The following is a 19,709-nucleotide window of genomic DNA, read 5'->3' as shown; positions in this document are numbered from 1 at the left end:
AAACACAATTCTGTAGAGCAGAACAATGGATAGCATTCAACAAGAGGGCAGGAATAGGGCTCATCAGAGGCCACAATTGTAATCCTGTCTGGATTGCTCTTGATGAAACAAAAAGTCATCCAAATAAATGTGACTGGTAACTTTTTCTTTCCATTCTCATGATAAGCCAAAAACTCAAAGGGTAGGAAGGCACTTTAGTCTTGCTAAAAGTACCTTCTGAGCAGAAGCAAGCAGTTTGTAAAATTTAAAAGAGAGCCCCCCTTTTCTTTTTCAGACACAAATGTAACCCAGATTACCTATTAGCCCATGCAACTGTCACACTTCTAGAGTTCTTCCCTCATTCAATCACACAGAAGACTCATCTGACAAGGTTATGGAGCAAAAGCAATACTTCACATAATTGTGGCTTGTTTCTACACTTATGCTCACTTCACAACTTGGAAATACATATTTTCTTTGATCCCTGGTTAACATACAGACTCATGCCTACCTAGCTACACTTCTCAAGGAGACTAGGTCTTGGAGTGATTGTGAAAATCAGGCCAGGGGAGCACCCAGACAACAACAAACTGTGAGTGTGTCAAGTTGAGAATCACACTCTGTTCTTTCAATGGAGATCTGTCCTTTGCCTGAAACATGGGACAAGATTTTAGAATGATTAGTTTTCATGCTCTGAAGCTTTTGAAATCAAAGTAAACAAACAAAAATGTCTGACCCCTGACTCAGATCCCTCCTTCCATTACAGGATCTACTGAGAAAACAGTAGGTTTATTGTTGTTGTTGTTGATTCTTACTCCATCTCTTTGTAGTGGGAGAAGTCAGTTGGGTAATAGGCACTGGGTCAGGCCCTGACTGGGATGAACAAGGAGGAGTCCATTTAAGATTGGACCAGGTGCTTACTCCCCAGAGTCTGCTTTCTCATCTTTAATTATGACAACAGGCTAGACAGGGTTAACAATTCCAGCTTTCTGATGGATATTTCCCTGCCTGCTGTTTGGATATTAATCTAGATCTCTGGTTAAATCTAGGTGTAAACAGAGAGCCATTTTGTACATAATACACCCAGTATCCCCATGCTTCCTGCACAACTCTTCCCTTATAATCCCTTTTTTGACTGTTGCAACAGGAAACAGCTCACTTCAATAAATCTCACTTTCTTTACTGTCTCTGTAATGGAAATTCTTCTTCCATGCATAATTCTTTATACTGTGTTATTGAGGGAATAATGACAAGGAAAAAATCTGTACATGCTTTATATGTTCACTGAAAAAATATATATATATATGCATATATATAGATGTTTTTCATCTGTGCCTGATTGACTGCATGAATACAAAATCACAGATATGCAGATATGGAAGGTTGGCTAAATACATGCATCTATAAATAGATATGAATAGAAGTGCTATAAGCAATCTTTCCTTGAGGGTTTTTGAAATCTCTATATGCAAATCTCTATTTTGCAAACTAGCTTCTAACAATTGCACTGTATTGTGAATTTTTATTTACTTATTTTTCTGAAAGGAATATATTACAGAGAGGAAAGACAGAGAGAGAGTGATCTTATATTTGTTGATTCACTCCACAGATGCCATGAACTAGAGCAGTTTAAGCTGAAGCCAGGAGCTTCTTTCTGCCGCTTCATTTAGGGTTAAGGGTACCAGGACTTGGGCCATACTCTGCTGCTTTCCAGGTCATAAGCAGGGAGCTAGATTGCAAATGGAGTAGCCAGAACAAGAGATGGAGCCCATATGGGATGCCAGTGCTTGCAGGTGAAGGATTGGCCTGCCACAATAATGTCTTCACCCTCTATGATTATCCATTTTTAAAGATGAAAATAATATCACTCACCATGAAGAACTTACCTGACAAACACAAGGCATAAGCTGAAATTCATCTTTGTAGCTGTCACTTTGTTAAGCGACAGGAGAAAATGAAAGAGGAAATGATCTTATTTTCATTTACTGAATTTAAAACTTGGTCCTTAGAATTTTTCAAGTTTGGTTCTAGTTTCACAAACATTCGGGTTCCTGGATTTTTTAGTTGTGTATGGCTACTGATACTCCTATGAAAAATGATCTTTGTCTTTTTCTCTGAGCATGATTGAAATAGGTTGGTATCAACAACAAGAACACATCTCAAAGATAAAACTCGTATATTTAAGGATACTGGAGGGAGAATAAACTTTTGCAAATGTAAAAGTAAAAATCATTGCTAGCTAATTGCTCTCAGCCAGAAGCTCTCTCATGTATTCTGCCCATTTCTCCTTTATCCTTTGTGCATCATTCAGACAATGCAACCCCGGCATTTTTTAGTTTCTTAAAATGATTTTCATTCAAGATCATTCTTTCAACTCCCACATTGTACCATGATCCCTGTTTTGATTCCCCATTTGTGATACAGACAAATCCCAGAAATTCCATACAATTTAAAGTCTCACTTAAAACCTTTTCTTGGTTGATCCACTCTGATGTCAACCATTATGCACTTCCTGCTGTGCAGAGTTCACACTCTGTAGTCAGTTACTCCCATCTAGGAAATTCTGAAGTCCTTTTAGACTTCTTTACCTTCTCATCACTCCCCATTGCCACACACTTGCAGACTGTACCACGTTATTCTCAGCCAGCACTGTGTCTCATGGGTCTCAGGACCCTCCTCCTCTCCTGGCAGCCCTAACTGCCTTGCCTCAGGATTGCATGGTGTGCTTTGCATAGCATCATGGCTCTTAAGCTCTTTTTTTTTTTTAAATCTCTAAGCTTCTTGTCCTTAACAATATGTTATCTTTTATCCTCTCAAATAAAAATGTAACAGTCTTATCACAAAATTGTTTCTCGGCTCCCACTCTACTACAGAGACTTGCTAAACTTCCAGAATGTAGCATAGAGGGTATTTCCTAATCTTTTCCTTTCCAAAGCTTGTAGTCTCATTTTTGCTTTCCCTCTAAAGGCATCACAAGTTTCAGGATCACTAAATAACTATGTTTATTCCTTCTACATGATGTGTCCATGCTCCTAATCTGTCTGTAACCTTCCCCTTTACAGCCATTCCCCAACACCCTTACCTACCTCTTGTTCATCTTTTATGGCTACATTATTTTACTGTAGGAACTGTAAATCTCTTGTTCCTGTATACTTTATAAGGACTTTGTTAGACCTCTTATCTTGTGACTATTTCCTGATTGAAATCTGCCTGTGGCTTCAAATAGATAACAGATCAGAGAAAGGCAAGATACTTAGAGAAAGACAATGGTATTTTGGATTTGGGTGTATCTGGTAAAGGGCAGGGGAGTTATGAATGGAGCTAAGAAAGTTTTAGTAGGTAAAGTTACATATTAGAAACTGAATTAATACACTACTTAAATTAATGCTAAAGGAAATTTTCTCTTTTTTTTTTTTTTTGAACCCAGATTTCAGTGCAAATAATATTACTGTGTAGTGCAAAGCAGAAACTATTTGAGGAGGATAAGTGCGCCTCTGGCACCCGGGAGCTGGCCCAATGTAGATACCCAGGACTTGGTGTTGTAGAATTGTGCCTGATGCTGCAGCTCAGACCCGAGGTTCCCATGTTGAGAATAAAGAGTTTCACAGATCACCAAAGTCAGGTGACTAGAGTGAATCCAGAGGAAAAATAATACTCCTCAACATTACATTTGAACAAAGGGGAAAAAAGGAATGTTTTCCAACACATAAAATTGACCAAGCGTAGCCAGTGCTGATTAATACGAATGTTTACAACTTGGCAATTGCAGCTTAACTTTTGACCAGCACTCCATCTTCCTTAACGTCTTAAAGTCCCTGGCTGTCCTCGACTGCCCTCTCAGGCCACAAGCAGAGAACCGGTTAGGAAGCGGAGCTGCCAGGTTCAGAATCTGCACCCATATGGGATCCAGACCCACGCAAGGCAAGGGCATCAGCTGCTAGGCTACCATGCTGGGCCCATTAGTGAAGTCCACTTCCTTGTATTCCCTCAATTTGATTTACAAGGCAGTTATAGATTTGATTTTCTCTGCAGTTATAGATGCCAAGTACGACGTATTAATTAAGATAAAGAGCTTGGTTGAAAAAACTGTAACTTAAAAATGCCAACATCTAAACAAGTTTTTTTTTTTTTAAGATTTATTTATTTTATTGGAAAGGCAGATGTACAGAGAGGAGGAAGAGACAGAGAGAAAGATCTTCCATCTGATGATTCACTCCCAGAGTGGCCGCAATGGCCAGAGCTGCGCCAATCCGAAGACAGGAGTCAGAAGCTTCTTTCCGGGTCTCCCATAGGGGTGCAGGTCCCAAGTCTTTGGGCCGTCCTCCACTGCTTTCCCAGGCCACAGCTGGTAACTGGAAGGGAAGTGGAGCTGCCGGGATTAGAACCGGGGCCCATATGGGATCCTGGTGCGTTCAAGGAGAGGATCTTAACTATTACTATTACTATCGCACCGGACCCTAAACCAAGTTTTAATGTGAAAATTTTATGCATATATTTACTTTTTTGAGATGCAAAGAGTGAATAAATCAGTTTTCACTAAATTGTTTTCAAGCAATGGTGCCATTTATGTGATGCCAGTTATGTTCCATGATTAGATATTTTGGAAATATTTCATTTTCACTTTCATTTTCAATACTGCAGATTCATATTAATATATTAAGTTCCTGCAGAATTTCCAGAGATAATTTTTCGTATCCTAGGTCTTCAGAATGATTTTTCAAAGGCAGTTATTTGTCACAGTGTTTAAATGTACTTGTAACATCCACATTTTGTATCAGATAATTTGAGTCCAAGTTCTGGCTCTAATTCTGATTGCAACTTCCTGCTAACGTGTACACTGGGAATTCCAGGATGATGACATCAGTGGCTGAATCCCTGCCACCCCCTTGGGACATACGCGCTGAGTTCACGGATTCTATCTTCAGCCTGGCTCTACCTGGGATATTGTGGTTATTTGAGGAGTGAACCAGCAGATGGGAAATCTGTTCCTCTATTCATATAAAGAAACATAAATTAAACAACTCAAAAATTAAACCAGCATGGAATGTGTGACTTTTCCTTAACAAAACCAGTTATTCAACACTTGGATCTGTAATGGCATCTTGGCACATGCAATATGATGAGTGCTGGCCTGGATTGCTAGCAATACACGGAAGTAAGGAGTATTTATCTAATCTTATGTACTCAAAAGTATTTTAAAAATAACATTAGTATAAAACAGTCTCATTCAATAAAAGAAGGAGTTTATAATGTCACAAACCTTGATTCTACAATCTTACTAGAATTTCTAATATGTATGTACTATACATTTAATGCAGCATTCCCAGTTCTAGAAACCAAAGCTGTAGATATATTGTTACATGTAAGCAATAACAAAGTAAAAGATTATTTATTCTGGTACTATTTGCCATAGCTTTAGAATGTCGATGTAAGTATTTATTGACAGGAAACTTTATGTAATAATGTAAATATTGTATGTATATACATGTGTATACATATATAAACATACATATGTGTGTATATGTGCAATGTATACAATGGGATCAGAGCACTTTTTTATAATATCTTCAGGATATACTACATGAAACAACATGAGATACATAAACTTGTGTAGAATATGCTGACACTGGCAGGAGTAATAAGAGTAGAAATGTTGCTTACTGTATAAACCAAAATATCTCTGCAAGAATAACAAGCAAATTAACAAGAAAAAAAACTCATAGGAATTATAAATAAATATGAAGACAGGATTAAGAGATGCTTTTGTTCCATGTAAGTGTTAATTCTTATGTCTCACAGATGCGCTTGCACTGAAATACAAAAACCTCAATGCAGTCAGTTCTACTCTAATGTAAAGTTTTTTTTTTTTTTTTTTTACTAAAAGTCACTGTGAGGCCCAGCACCATGGCTCAATTGGAAATCAAGTAAAAATAAAAGTCTTATACAATTTAAATGACTAACACATACATATGTATATATATATGTATATATATTTATATTTAAAATAAAGTAAATGACTATCATGTCTCAGTTTGGAAAAGACCTGATTTACGCTTTTTCAATGTGTGCTTATTCCTATGCAGCTAGCTCAAGTCTGGTGCAGTTGTCTCTATTTACTGCAACTGTGGTTATGCTGAAGGGTATAGGACCCAGTGCAGTAGCCTAGTGGCTAAAGTCCTCGCCCTGAACACTCCAGGATCACATATAGGCGCCATTTCTAATCCCAGAAGTCCTGCTTCCCACCCAGTCTGTGCCTGGGAAGGCTGTTGAGGATAGCCCACGGCCTTGGGATCTGCATGCACGTGGTAGATTCGGAAGAGGCTCTGGGATCCTGGCTTCAGATCTGCACAGTTCTGGACGTTGCAGCTGCTTGGGGAGTGAAACAACAGATATAAGATCTTCCCCTCAGTCTCTCCTCTTCTCTGCATATCTGAGTTTTCAATAAAAATAAAATAAATCTTGAAAAAGGTGTAGATGATTTGCAGGTTAAAGCTTTTGAGAAACATTATATTGTCTTTCTAAAAATTAATAAAACTATCATTGGGCTATTTTATTGGTGCTTAGTAATGGCTGTATTCTTGTTTTTCACAGTAGAGCAAAACTCTTTAAAATTCCGTATGCAAAAATCGGTACTAAGTTTTACAAGGATAAAGATAAAAGATGAAGAAAATTAGAAAAAATATGAATAAAGTGCTAAAAAGCAGCAGATAAATGAAGAAAAGGATTGTTATCAAAGTGAAAGAACAAAAAGGAAAATGAGAAAAAAAACATGGAATAAGAATAAAAATAAAAACCAACAACCAAAACATGGGCCCCTGAGGAAAAATGAGTAAAAGTTGGAAGTAAAAATTAAGAAAATTAGTAAATGTACATTAAGAATTATTCATTCTCAAAATAAGAGTAAAATAAACAAAAATAAATAATAATGGCTTAAACACAAGGTTCTGGACTATAAAGTTACCATATTTTGTGAAAAATTTTCTTAAAATTGAATTTCAGTAACCTTTAAAAAATTAGGAAATTTTAGAAATATTCACATAATCCTTTTATTTGTGTAAATCCTATATGCTGGCAAAAGTTGATATGTTTTGAGCATTAATTTAATGTAACTCTTCAAACATTACTGAGTTTTATTTGCCTATGTGAAAATATTCTGCGGGGGGCCCGGCGGCATGGCCTAGTGGCTGAAGTCCTTGCCTTGAACGCACTGGGATCCCACATGGGCAGTGGTTCTAATCCTGGCAGCTCTACTTCCCTTCCAGCTCCCTGCTTGTGGCCTGGGAAAGCAGTCGAGGACGGCCCAAAGCTTTGTGACCCTGCATCCGCGTGGGAGACCTGGAAGAAGTTTCTGGATCCTGGCTCCAGATCGGCACAGCATCAACTGTTGTGCTCACTTGGGGAGTGAATCATCAGATGGAAGATCTTCCTCTCTGTGTCTCCTGCTCTCTGTCTGACTTTCCAATAAATAAATAAATCTTTAAAACAAAAAAAAATATTCTGCAGGAATATTAATAATCACCAGTGGTAATTAAATTAACAGAGTTCTGCTAAATGAAATATATATAGATATGTTGATATTTCCTTTGAACCAAATTCTAAGATGAAGTCTTATGGTACCACTATATTTAGAAAAAGATATATTTATCTCTAAATGAATCACATTTAAGAAATCATGAAGCTCCATAAAGATAAAAAAACTGAATTTCATATTTATATTATACTCTTGCAGGCATAACAGTTTTAGAGCTTAAAAAACAAATATATGTGGGGTTTTTTTTTTATTACTTTTACTAACCAGAACAGGTGCAGATCATTTGGAAAAGAATACGCATTTTACAAAAGCAATTATCCATTTTATTGTTTACATTGCACTGAAAATTTACATCATACTTTTACAAATTTTTTTTTCATAAAAATATACTTCTTTACAAAAGTGTATGCATTAATATAAGAGGAGTAGCCAGTTGCAGAAGAAACATTGTTTAAACAAGATCTTACATGTATTAACCTTATCATTAGTGAATGAATCATTGTTATTGCAGTCATTTGAATAAACAAGAATAAATAACTGATGGCGTAAAATTTAAAACCGCATCCTGTCTGTAGAGTACAATGTTGAGAAAATTATCTGAATTTCCAAAACAATGTATCTCAAAGTGTTTTACAAGAAATTCGCTAAATGTCATCGAGCTAGATCCAAGCAGCGCTCCTGGGCGCAGTGGTTTCTCGTAGGCACTCTGTCTCATGACACCAAAAGCTGACTCTTCACAGTTATCCACATTGCAAAGGGACAACAACAAAGAGTTCACACTGGGGAGGGGATTGTATTCAATGAACGCAAACATGCTCTCCAGACAGTGACCTGTTAAATAAAATGGCTGGCAATGCTGGATGATATGGTTGTAAATGAGCCACCAATAATCTACAAGCATATCCTAATCTGACAGTGAAAGAAACTGCTAAATCTAAAACTTGCTTTTGAAGAATGTAGATATCGAAAATTTTAAATTGATGAAAACCACATAAATGTATCATGTTTAGGTGCACATTTATTAGGTGTAGTTTGGAAGATATATATATATATATATGTTTTCATTCATGTTAAGGAACTGGACCAATGTATTTCTAAATCATTTGTGGGTAAAGCATCAAATGCAATGTTAAATATGACGGCTCACCTTAAAGAATATGTAGATACATCATAAACTGAATACAGTAGATTCTATATAGGTCTCATTTGATCTTTGAGAAACATTAGATGACTAAATGTGCTGTGTCTCAGATAACTGCAAAATCATCAGCTTTCCAGATAGTTTTTCCAGATAAGACAGTAAGATAAGAAAGTAGATAAGAAAGTAAAGCAGGGAGTCAACACTACCTGGTGGCTCAGTGAACAAACCTGGGGACTCTAAGAAAGAGAAACCGAGAGGGTAACATGATGGCCTTGCCATTTCCAGACTACTGCAACCAATCAAAAGCAAAAAGAGAAATCCGGCATCCAAGAACAGAAGGAGAGTGGGCAGGCTTATCTTTTCTGTGGCATAAATTACTCATAAACATGTGAAGGCATGACTCAGTCTTAAATAACAATGGAAATAAGGAAAATAATGCTTCAATTAACAAGAGTGAACAGCCAGTGTTGTGGTATGAAATGCAGACGCATGTGCGTGATACACGGATGACAGTTAAAGTCAGTGTTCTATTGACTCTTGTAAGTATAGCTCTTATTTTCTACCCTATATCTTTTTTTTTTTAAACCCAGTTCCTCTAATATAGTTTATAAAGCACAGAAATACTGATAGTGGATGCTCCTCCAATATATGCAAATAAGTTTATGTTTTAGAATAATCTCCTTTTTAAAAAAGCAAATAAACTGTGAGTAAGCACTCTCAGAGTGCAGCCAATTTTCTGCAAAACTCTCCATGGTAAACATGAAGAAGGATTATGGTCCAGTTTATGAAAAAAAAAAAAAAAACACTCTTCTCTATCATTCCTCAGGAAAAGGTGACCCAGCAAGTCCTGAAAAGTGTGCTTTAATTTGTTTAGCAGTGAACTCAGTGTGCACTGTTCTGTGTGTCAATTCCCAAGCTTCTGGAGAAGGCAAAGTTTTGCCATATTATACCATTGTGCAAACTGTGTTCAAGTTCGGATCAAATCGCACCGCCTTCCCTTCCACTGCCTTGGCGTTGGTGTCATACATGGGGTTCTCAAAAGCTGCTTGGCCATTGTTATTTTCATGAACTGAACATCCTGTGTACTGTGTTTTGGGGGCAGTCCTGTTGAGGAAAGCATGTATTAGCTCCGTGTTCACTTTCAGGAATCGAATGTAACTTATTTCACTTACCATTTTTTTGAGAACATAGAAGTATTAATGGAGAATTCATAAATGCAATAAATCATATATGAACAATTCACTTGGGACTTTGAAATCCCAAGTGGTGTTTTTATTTTTAAATATAATATACATTTACATAGAACACCAATATATACAAATGTAAACATAAGTAGATGGTAATATAGAAGGATGAATTTTCTTATTCCATAATAGCTTAATTTTAATACTTGTCATTTAGATAATAAATAAATTATGATAATGGTCATGAATTTAAATCTTCTTTTTATTTACTTATCAAATATTTACTGAACATGTATTATAAGGCAGGTGCCACTCTAGGCACTGGCTAAATTAATATATTTTTTATAAAAGTATTCAAAATCATTCCTCCTCTAGAGCTGCATAACAGGAATAGAAATAATGAAGAAACTGAAGGCAAAACAAGAAAAATGTTAGACAATGAGAACTGTTAAAAATGGAAATGGTCTAGAGGACAAGTATCGGCAGCATTTTAGGAGAAAATTTAAAAGCACTTTTGAAGAGGTGGCCTTAACTTGATGTCTGAAGCATAGGAGGAAGCCAGTTCTTCAATTACAAAGAAAAGGGGATATTATACATTTGAGCAAATAAATGTAAAAGCCCAAAGAAAAAACTAATATTTTGATTGTCAAGTTTTGAAAATAGTTTTGAGTTGTTGGTCATGAAACACTGGCCTTTAGTTATCATTGGAAACATAAACCGGCTGGTACAGGTTGCTGGTCTCAAATCTTGCTTTACTTCGTTATTTTGTCCATCTTTGATTAATGGTTATTTGCACCACAAATTGATCTCAACTCAAAATGAACTGAAGAACTAATTCTACAAAGCTTTTAAGGAAAAAGGTAAAAATTCATGACCCTGAATTGGCACTGGTTACTGGAATTGGCTATTGTACTAAAAGTGAAGTAAGCAAAAATAAGAAGATATTGAGATGGATTTCTTAAAAAACATACAAACTCATTTTGTATATCAAAAGATACTTTCAAGAACATATCAGAAGAAGGAAAATTTGTAAACCATAAACACAAATACATAAAGAACTCCTATAACTCAGAAACACAAACAAAACAATCTAAAAGTGAGCATAATATATAATTATATGTTAGATTCATGAGAAGTATAACATGTTAATTGCATAATCTTCAAAAATTAAACAAAAAAAAATATATGCCTGGGTAAAATCTGTCAATATTTTGTGGAATAGGTCTAGACAAATGCCTCTTAGTTTTCTGAGTGAATCTGTCAGTAGATATCACCTTTCCAATTTAAATCTTAACACATATTTTTTATCTCTAAAGTCTCATTATGCAAATTATTAAAATAATTTGTAAAATTAGTTGAAAAGAGCAGATGAAAGTAGGAAGGGTTAGGTTGAATTCTGGTTCAATTTATCAGGGCAATTTCTATAATGTGTATGTGATGCTCCAGATGTGGGCAGGAGAAATAAAAGTTTCAAAACTATGGCTACATTTGGCACACACAGCTGGCACGGTTGGCTATTCAAAATCCAGAAGAAAGGTGGTGGGTATTAGAATCTGCAGTACAGCAGTAGGAATATAAAACACAAGTTTGGTGAACATTTTATAGTTAAAGATCCACAAACTTACCTTTGTTTATAAAGATAAAATCCAAATCCTGCAAATATAAGTGCAAAAAAAGGCACAAGAATAGCAATGGCCACAGAACTACTGTTGGTACCATGAGGTTGATTTGAAGAATTTGAACCTTCCGACATATTGAGTCCTACAAATATAAAAAATGAATACAGAATCAACTATTTTATCATATTTCATTTCTACTTTTATAAACATTAACTTCTTCTATTCTATATACTATTTATAAGTTTATATGGTAAACAAAAGGAGGTTTTGTTCAATTTGAGTTTTGTTTAAATTTTGAAACTAAATTTCTACTACACTGTAACTGTGATAGGAAAGTTGTTTTTTTTTTTTTCAGTAAAAGACACAAACAAAAATAAGTTGAGTCCCTGAAATGAGGAGTTTACACAATAGTGGGCCCATTTGTAAAGACACTCCATTAGTGCAGTAAGCTTGGATGGATGAACCACATGCTTTAGAAAGGGGAAGAATAATTCCATCTGGCTACATTCTACAGGAAAACAGTAGAGAAATGGGTGGAGAAGGAAGTAGAGACATACCAAGCTTAGAAATACGAAGGTGAATGGTTTACAGGATGTGACAAGCACTGAAGTGGGAGGAAAAGGCTAATATCATCAACTATACTTAGATTATGAAAGAGATACTTATCTAAAGTTCTGAAACTTGCTATTCCCCTAGTGAAGGTGTTGGGGAAAAAAAGACCCAGTTATTGTAGGTTTAAAAGAATAGCTAGAGTAGAATGCATTTGAGAAAGTACAGATTAGAAATTATTCAGGAAGAAAGTTGTAGAAGAAGTCAGGTGTAAAAGGAAGATAGACTTTAATCTAGAACACTACAAAGAGAATGAAAAGATAGACTTGGAGGATATTTTATAATAAAATCAAAAGCCCTTGCTTGTGTGAATGAAAAGCGATAAGTAGGATTCTAAATAAATGGCCAGAGATTTTAATAGAGTTACCAATGAGAAAATTCAACTTTGTCGAGGTCTTGGCTGAAGGATGGGGAAGAGGAAATATTTAACAACTTTTTCAGAAAGTAGTCCTTCCACAGTGGCTGAGTCCTTGGCTTCTCCAGGCCCAAGAGCAAGCTTCCCCTCAGGGTGAGCAGCCATGAGGGAAACTTGGGAACTGGATTAATGTCCTAGCTCTGCCCTGCTGCCAAAAGCTGGTGGCAGGAGAAGTCTGGGAGGATTACGGAGCTTGGGGCTGGAGGGTGGCTTGAAACCCCCCACAGGGTGGCAGCTGTGGGAGGTGCCCCTGCCAGGCCAGATCCAAGACTGGGGACTCAGACCAAAGCCACTGCCACAAGGCAGTGGCTGAGTCCTTGGTTTTGGGTGGCCAGTGCACCAAATGGTGCCAGGTTCTGGCTGATGGCTGCCCAGTGGTGAGCTCTGGGGTTTTTATGATATGAAATAGCTGCTTAGGGACACCCATGCATAAGGCCAGCTTTAGCGTAGGTGAGATATGAATTCCTGGTGAGTCCCAGTAACAGGGACATAAAACTTTAGGGCAAGAGTGGGACTGAGACCTGAAGGTTTGAAGGTTAGTGCCCATAAGATCTATTTGATCCAGAATGAAATACCAGCCAAATTAGGAATCCTGAGAATGGCTATTAGCATAGAGTTCACTGACTGCCACACACCCGTCTACACCAAAGCTATGGATGGCGGCATGTCTAGCTGGGCACCATAACTTGACTGGGTGGTGGAACAGTGGACTGGTCACATTTGGCTGGGTCAAGACACTTACCAGCATGTGAAGAGAATTTGGTCCAGGGGTAAACTCTATGAGGGAATGTGGGCCTAACCCTGTGGAAATACAAGTCCCACAGGCTAGCTTGCAGGCTGGGGTGGCAAGGGGCTAAGCTAGGAGTGACCATGGCACCTGCCATCACTTATGGGTAAAGGAACTAATGGCATTCTGGGCAGGTCAAGGGAGCATCACCCAAAGGAGCATCCTAAAACAGGATGTGGAGTGTGCCGAGCTGCAACTGGAAGGGGGTAAACCGGGCAGGGCCAAACAAATTTCAACTCATAAAAAAAAGAATAGAAATCAGGATGGGGCACATATCATTCCAACCCATGCTCTTATAGCAACTCATCTACAGGAGGCAGGGATACTATGCCACAGCATTGAAGGCAAAGGCTGAGCAGGTAAGGGGAACACCTATGGGCCTCATGTGAGATAGATCGGGAAGGGCCTGACTGGGCTGACTGTTCCTACTGGTGCAAGCAAAATTAGAGTGGGCAAGTGTTGATAGGGCTGTGCCATATCATCAGATGGAAGAGACTGGCACCGGGGGCAAATTCTGTTAAGTTAAATGCCAGAACCACCTGGAGAGTGCACAATCCAGAAGTTGGAGTGGCCTAGTAGGGAGATAGCGGGCACCTCCCTCGTGGGTAACTACTCCCACTGGAGAGCACGGAAACGAGGACAGGGGCAGGGTTGCTAAACAGAAAGGCACCTGCCAGTATATGTGTGGGCTGGAGAGTAGGCTGGTTGGGTCAAACTAGGCTTCAATGCCCATTGATAAGTACCAAAGCTTAATGGGAGGTGGGACAGACTGAACAAGCCTGCAGTTCATACTCGCATGCATGGGAACTAGGGAAGGGAGCAGGCCTGGTGGGGGTTATGGGGAGTCGCCCCAGCTGGGTTGCAGCTCCCACTGGTTTGTGTGAGGACTGAGTATTAAGTGGGTAGGATTGAGCTGGACCACAATATCATTGGTCCAAGTGGATGACAGGGCTGGAAACAGAACTGACCCAGCGGAGACCGGTCACATTAAGCAGGGCCATGACATTAACAAACATGTTAGAGAACCATATCCCGGGGAAGATTCTGTAGGGGATGCATGGGCCAAACCCTATGGAAATTCTAGCCCCACCGGTTACTTCAAGAGATGGAGTGGTGGTGGACGAAGCTAAGTGTGACCGAAGAGCCTGCCATTGACCACAGGTTGGAGAATCGATGGCAGTCTGGATTAGTTGGGGCAGCAGTGCTCTAGTATGCATCCTGAGTGGGGTGTGGGGTGGGCCAGACTGCAACATTCTCCAGCTCATGCAAGGCCAAGTGGAGAGCCGGACTGTGTTGGGCACTGGCCTAAAGCCCAGCGGCATGTATGAGATCTGGGTCTGGGATGGGATCATGGGGAGAAACTTGGGAAGCTCCCCTGGAAAGTTATAGCTCCCACTGGTGAACAGGTGGTCCTAACATGGGGTTCGGACAGGCTGGGCAAAGTAGCACCAACAGTTTGTCAACGTATGAAAAGGTGATGGAAGGGGCGCACCGGGCAGTACTGAGCAAACATTAGCCCACAAGTAAGATTGGAAACCAGGTTGGAGCACAGGACACACCCACCTAGGTTTTTGCACCAACTGGTCTGCGTGAGCCTCAGATGCTGAACCACAGTGTCTAAGGCAGGGGTCGTGACAGGTGAGGGGCTGTGTCAAGCTGAGTCAGAGCAACCACTGGCATGTGTGTGACTTATGGCTGGGAACAGGCCTAGGTAGGGGGCTAAGGGGACACCCTAGCTGGGTGGAGGTTCCCACTAAGGGGCACACGGGCTGGAATGGGGCTGCGTTCTGGTCAGGATACAGTTGTAGTCTTCTTTGGCACAAGTGTGGACTGGGACAAGATGCATCAGGCTGGGCCAGACTGTAACACCTTCTGGTATTCTGGAGGACCAGGGTAGATGTGGGACAGACTAAGCTAGGTCTCAACCCAAACTGAGCCATATATGAGCTATATGTGGGTATGGACGAGCCATGGCTGGGCTGAAACATCCAACAGCAAGAACCAGAATGGGCTGAAGGCCAGTTAGGAAAAGCCACTGTTCCTGCTAGGACAGAGGCAAACTGAGTAGTGCTGGCTCATGGACACACTGGTATGTGTGAAATCTGGAACTTGGAGGGGTTCTGATGGAGGTAAGCACAAAAAGCCTGGAAGGAAACAGCCAAGAGGTCATGGAAAGTGTTCCACTGGCATATATTTGACATGGGTCGGGGGCAGAGCAGGCTAAATCAGTTCACGACATCTACTTGCAAATCTGAATGCCAGAGCAGAGTGTGAGTCAAGCCAGGTCCGGTTGCGACAAAAGCAGTACACAACACGGAATGCTAGGGTGAGGTTGCCTGTGCCAGATGTGACCGCAGCACCCAACCATCACACGTGAGAACCAGGAAGGGAGGGGGCAGAACCTGCAGGGGAATAAGGGGTAGTTCGCTTGCTGGACAACTACTCCCACTGGAGAACGTGAGCTGGGATGGGGATAGACCAGACTAGGCAGGGTTATTATACCTGTGCGCCTCATGTGGACTAGATCAGGGAAAAGCCAGGCTGGGCTGACTGTTCCTACTGGTGCAATCTACAATTAGAGTGGGTGAGGGTTGTTTGGGCTTAGCCACAGCATCAGCTGGCACTGGGGGCTTTTGTCAAGTTAAACCACAGCACCAACTGGAGAGCGCATAATCTGGGAGTGGGAGTGGCCTGGGAGGGAAATAGTGGGATCCTCCCTATTGGGTTACCATCCCCCACAGGAAGGCATGAAAACTAGGATGGGGGCTGGGGTGGCTAGACAGAGACACCCAACAACATCCGTGAAGGCTGGATAGTTGAACTGGTTAGATGGAACAAGGTTTTAATACCCATTGACATGTATGAGAGCAGAAGGGGATATGGGACAGACAGACTGGACTAGTCTGCCACACATACTGGCAAACCAGGGTAGCAGGTGGGCCTGATTGGGGTTATTGTGGGTCATTGGTCCGGCTGGGCTGCAGCTCCCACTGATTTATGTGAGGGCCGAGTATGTGCTGCGCAGAAGCAGCCTGGACAGCAAACACCCACAGGTTCTAGTGGAAGACAGGGATGGAAACAGAACCAACCCAGCAATTGCAATCACAAGCTGATCGGGGTGATGGATTGTGGTGGGCCCTGTTCTTGCTAATACATACAAGAATCTGGTCTGGGAACACCTCAGACAAAGTTTCTTTGAGGATCCCCCTAGTCGAGCTTTTGGACTCAGAACGCTAACTATCAAATGACAGAGGACAGAACAATTCAATCAACCACCTCAGCTATAAGTTGGCAAATGAAAATACTGGGCAAATGGAGACTATACGATGGACTATGTCAATCAGTGGATTCTCCAACAACCACTTCGTGCTTGGAGTGGAGAAAGTGGCAGCAATTCAGAACTGTTGAACTATCAAAACCACTTGAGTGAGACCCTCAGAGCATGCCCCACATCTGGGACCTGGGGTGGGTGGGAGACGGGGTGGGGCTTCTCCCTTAAAACCTCCTTATACATCAAATATATTAAGAAAACAATAAAAAAATAAATAAAAATTTTAAAAAAGAATTTATTTGAAAAAAAAGGAAAGTAGTCCTTCCTTTTCTCTAGATTCTTTTAAACATAAACATGTAGTGTTTGAGGGATTTTATTTATTTATGCTAAAACCCAAAATAGCAACTTTTAAAAAGTAAATATCAAACAATATATTTTGGAAGACAAATTTCTACTTAACACATCCAGGCTTACATATGACAATAGAAGACTATACCTTAGGAAAATTATATACCAATAGCAATGCTTATAAATTCCTTCTCCTAAATAAATGTTTATGGCACATATAAAAAGAGCTAGAAACAAAAATGAAACAGCACATCCCCAACAGAAAATTTGCATATTTGAAGAATACCAAAGCCACAAATGCTGGCTCATTCTTCAAAACTATTTTACCAATTAAGACCCTGTGAGTTTCTTAGTGGCCCTAGATTTTGTGAGGAATAAGAAAACTGCAACAATATTCAAGCTGAAAAAGCATTACAGTTCCTATGAGGTAAAATAATTTACAGTTCCATATCAGTTTTCCCCTTTTATACTTGCCTACAGGCAAGACAATTTGTCACATTTATCACAATTATGAAAAAAAAAATCCAACGCATTTCAGGGTTAGCACGCAGAGAACTGATGTATTCAAGAATGTGATTATTTTAAGGAGCTATCAATGCATCAAAGTGAAGTCCTGTAAATGAAGAATTCAAAATGCAGTAAGTGTCCGTCATGTACAGAATCCACTGTATTTTCTTGTGACATCTATGGCATTAGAGAACTTACATAAAAATCAAAATGAATACATTACCTAGCCTTTGTAGTCCAAATTGCCCATAATCTTTGCCTTGTATAAAGCCTTGAAATACATAAGTGGCTCCATCAGGCTCAGCAGAAACCTAAACATATTTGAAAGTCTTATTAAATCTGAAGTCTGGCCATAGCTACACTTACAGAGTCTTAATAAATACCCATATTTTTTTTTGTCCTGAAGTAGACACTGCACAATGTTCTTTTTCTATGTAACTAACTCCTTCACAAACCTCCCTCCCACCCACTTCAGCACACTGTGCAAATTCTCTTTGCAAAAAGCACAAGTAAAAACTTTCAATTTTGGAGGCCAGAACAGTGGCCCCTCTGCTTGCACCATTGGCAAATCATTTGGGTTTTGGTTTTCATTCCAGCTGCTCCACTTCCAATCCAGCTTTCTCTTGAGAAGTCACAAAGGATGGTTGCAGACATTGAGCCATGTAGGAGACTAAGAAGTCCTGATTCCAGATTGGTTCAGCTCCAGCCATTGTGACCTTTGAGGAGTGAACCAACAAACAGAACTGTCCCTCTCTGCACAACTCTGACTTTCAGCTACATTAATAAACCTTTAATAATTTGTTTGAATTTTAAAAATATTTATAATATTGGAAAATGAGGATTTTTTGCTCATAGGTTTATACAGATCAGATAAATTCTCATATTTGTCTATATTTTCAATAGAACACAATGATTAAATCAATCAGAAAAACAGTCTATTAAAATTAAATAATAAACTCAGATTTATTTCTCAGTTTTTAGTGTACGCTGAAAATATTTCATGAAGCCAATGAAGAATTCTGCAAAAATCTTGTGTCATACAGACACATGCACATACCCATAATCCCCAAACTAATCAAACATACAAGAATGCAACACTTTAAGGATTCGAAACATCTATATATACTAATGTTTACTTCATAATTAGTTAATTTTCTTTATTTTTCATTTTTTTCTGAAAAGAAAACATAAATTTATCATTGAAGTCATCAGCAGGTTGAAGAAGTGAACTTACAAAACCATCCATGGCCCAATTTTCCTCCTTCATTTTCTTCATAGAAGCATGAGCTGGTAGTTTAACCAGATATATGTGCAACATTAGGCGAGCTTCTTGACTTTTATAAACCCCTGAAAAATGCAAGGATCTTTTAGTGTAGTTAATTTTGTAAATAGTTATGCTGTAATTTTATCATCCATAACTCCATAGACAGAGTATGTGATATGTAATAGGAAAAGAAATGAAACTTGGCCCAAATCAAGGCTGACTTTATGCCCACAATATTTCTGACAAATACTGTAATCTCTATTAATGTATTTTTCAACTGAAATTCCCTACTTAAATTTTATCTGAGGGTCTCAAGCTACCATAGCATTAAAATTAATTCATGTTACTTATTTTTTTTCTTTTTTAAAATATTTTTATTTTGTATTTCGAATTATGTGGTACATTTTTGTATAGGCTGGGATTCCCCCACAAACTCCCACCCCCCTATCAGATGTTTCCCATTTTGTTACAATAGTGTAGTCTTTCATAAGGAATCATAATTCTATCAGTCTCTTATTTAAGTGTACCCCAACTTTGTTGGTACAGACAGTGTCAGACAGTCCAGCATCCCGTTGTCTACAAATGTCCAGTAGTTTCATTGGAAATCCATATTTTTTCTGGATGCAGGGATGCATGCTCCATTATACCCCCTTGTCTGTATATGATAGACCCAAGTACTCCATCACAAAACATTACCATAAGTGAGAAGCCATAAAACAAGGTCAACAACTGCTATGAGTTAAAACAGCCACAACCACCACCACAACATCAACAACAAATTATAGCACCTTGAAAAAAATAATGCACCACTGAGTAACCAACACATGAGTGACAAAAAGGAAACACATAAGTCTCTTGGAAAAATGATGCCTTCATATAATTGTTGAGCCTGTGATGAATTTGACTAGGGAAAAGTGATTATTTGGAAGGAACCAAACTGAAATAAAAAACATCAAAACACACGGGATACAGCCAAAAAAAAGAAAACAATCAAGAAACTGTATGGATTGGACTATTGGAGTCACACTTTCCATGTTGGTTTCCTTATATAAGA

At 39.0% G+C, this 19,709-nt stretch overlaps 1 protein-coding gene across 3 annotated transcripts in view; it reads right to left on the bottom strand.

Annotated features, from left to right (window-relative positions):
- Positions 1 to 7,810: 7,810 nt before the first annotated feature.
- Positions 7,811 to 19,709, bottom strand: part of CSMD3 (CUB and Sushi multiple domains 3) — an 873,364-nt gene continuing 861,465 nt past the window's right edge. For all 3 annotated transcript variants that reach the window (XM_040979396.1, XM_040979397.1, XM_040979398.1), the window contains 4 exons: positions 18,626 to 18,738; positions 17,615 to 17,702; positions 11,461 to 11,596; positions 7,811 to 9,755 (listed from right to left, as the gene is read on the bottom strand). In XM_040979396.1, coding sequence (XP_040835330.1) covers positions 9,596 to 9,755; positions 11,461 to 11,596; positions 17,615 to 17,702; positions 18,626 to 18,738 — 497 coding nt within the window. In that variant the 3' untranslated portion in view covers positions 7,811 to 9,595. The remainder of the gene's footprint in view (positions 9,756 to 11,460; positions 11,597 to 17,614; positions 17,703 to 18,625; positions 18,739 to 19,709) is intronic.

This window comes from Ochotona curzoniae, unplaced genomic scaffold (genome assembly GCF_017591425.1).
Source record: "Ochotona curzoniae isolate NIBS_2020 unplaced genomic scaffold, NIBS_Ocur_1.0 contig_3190, whole genome shotgun sequence".
Taxonomy (NCBI): Eukaryota; Metazoa; Chordata; class Mammalia; order Lagomorpha; family Ochotonidae; genus Ochotona; species Ochotona curzoniae.
Note: the sequence above shows the minus strand (reverse complement) of the source record. Positions and strands in the feature narration are given on the sequence as shown.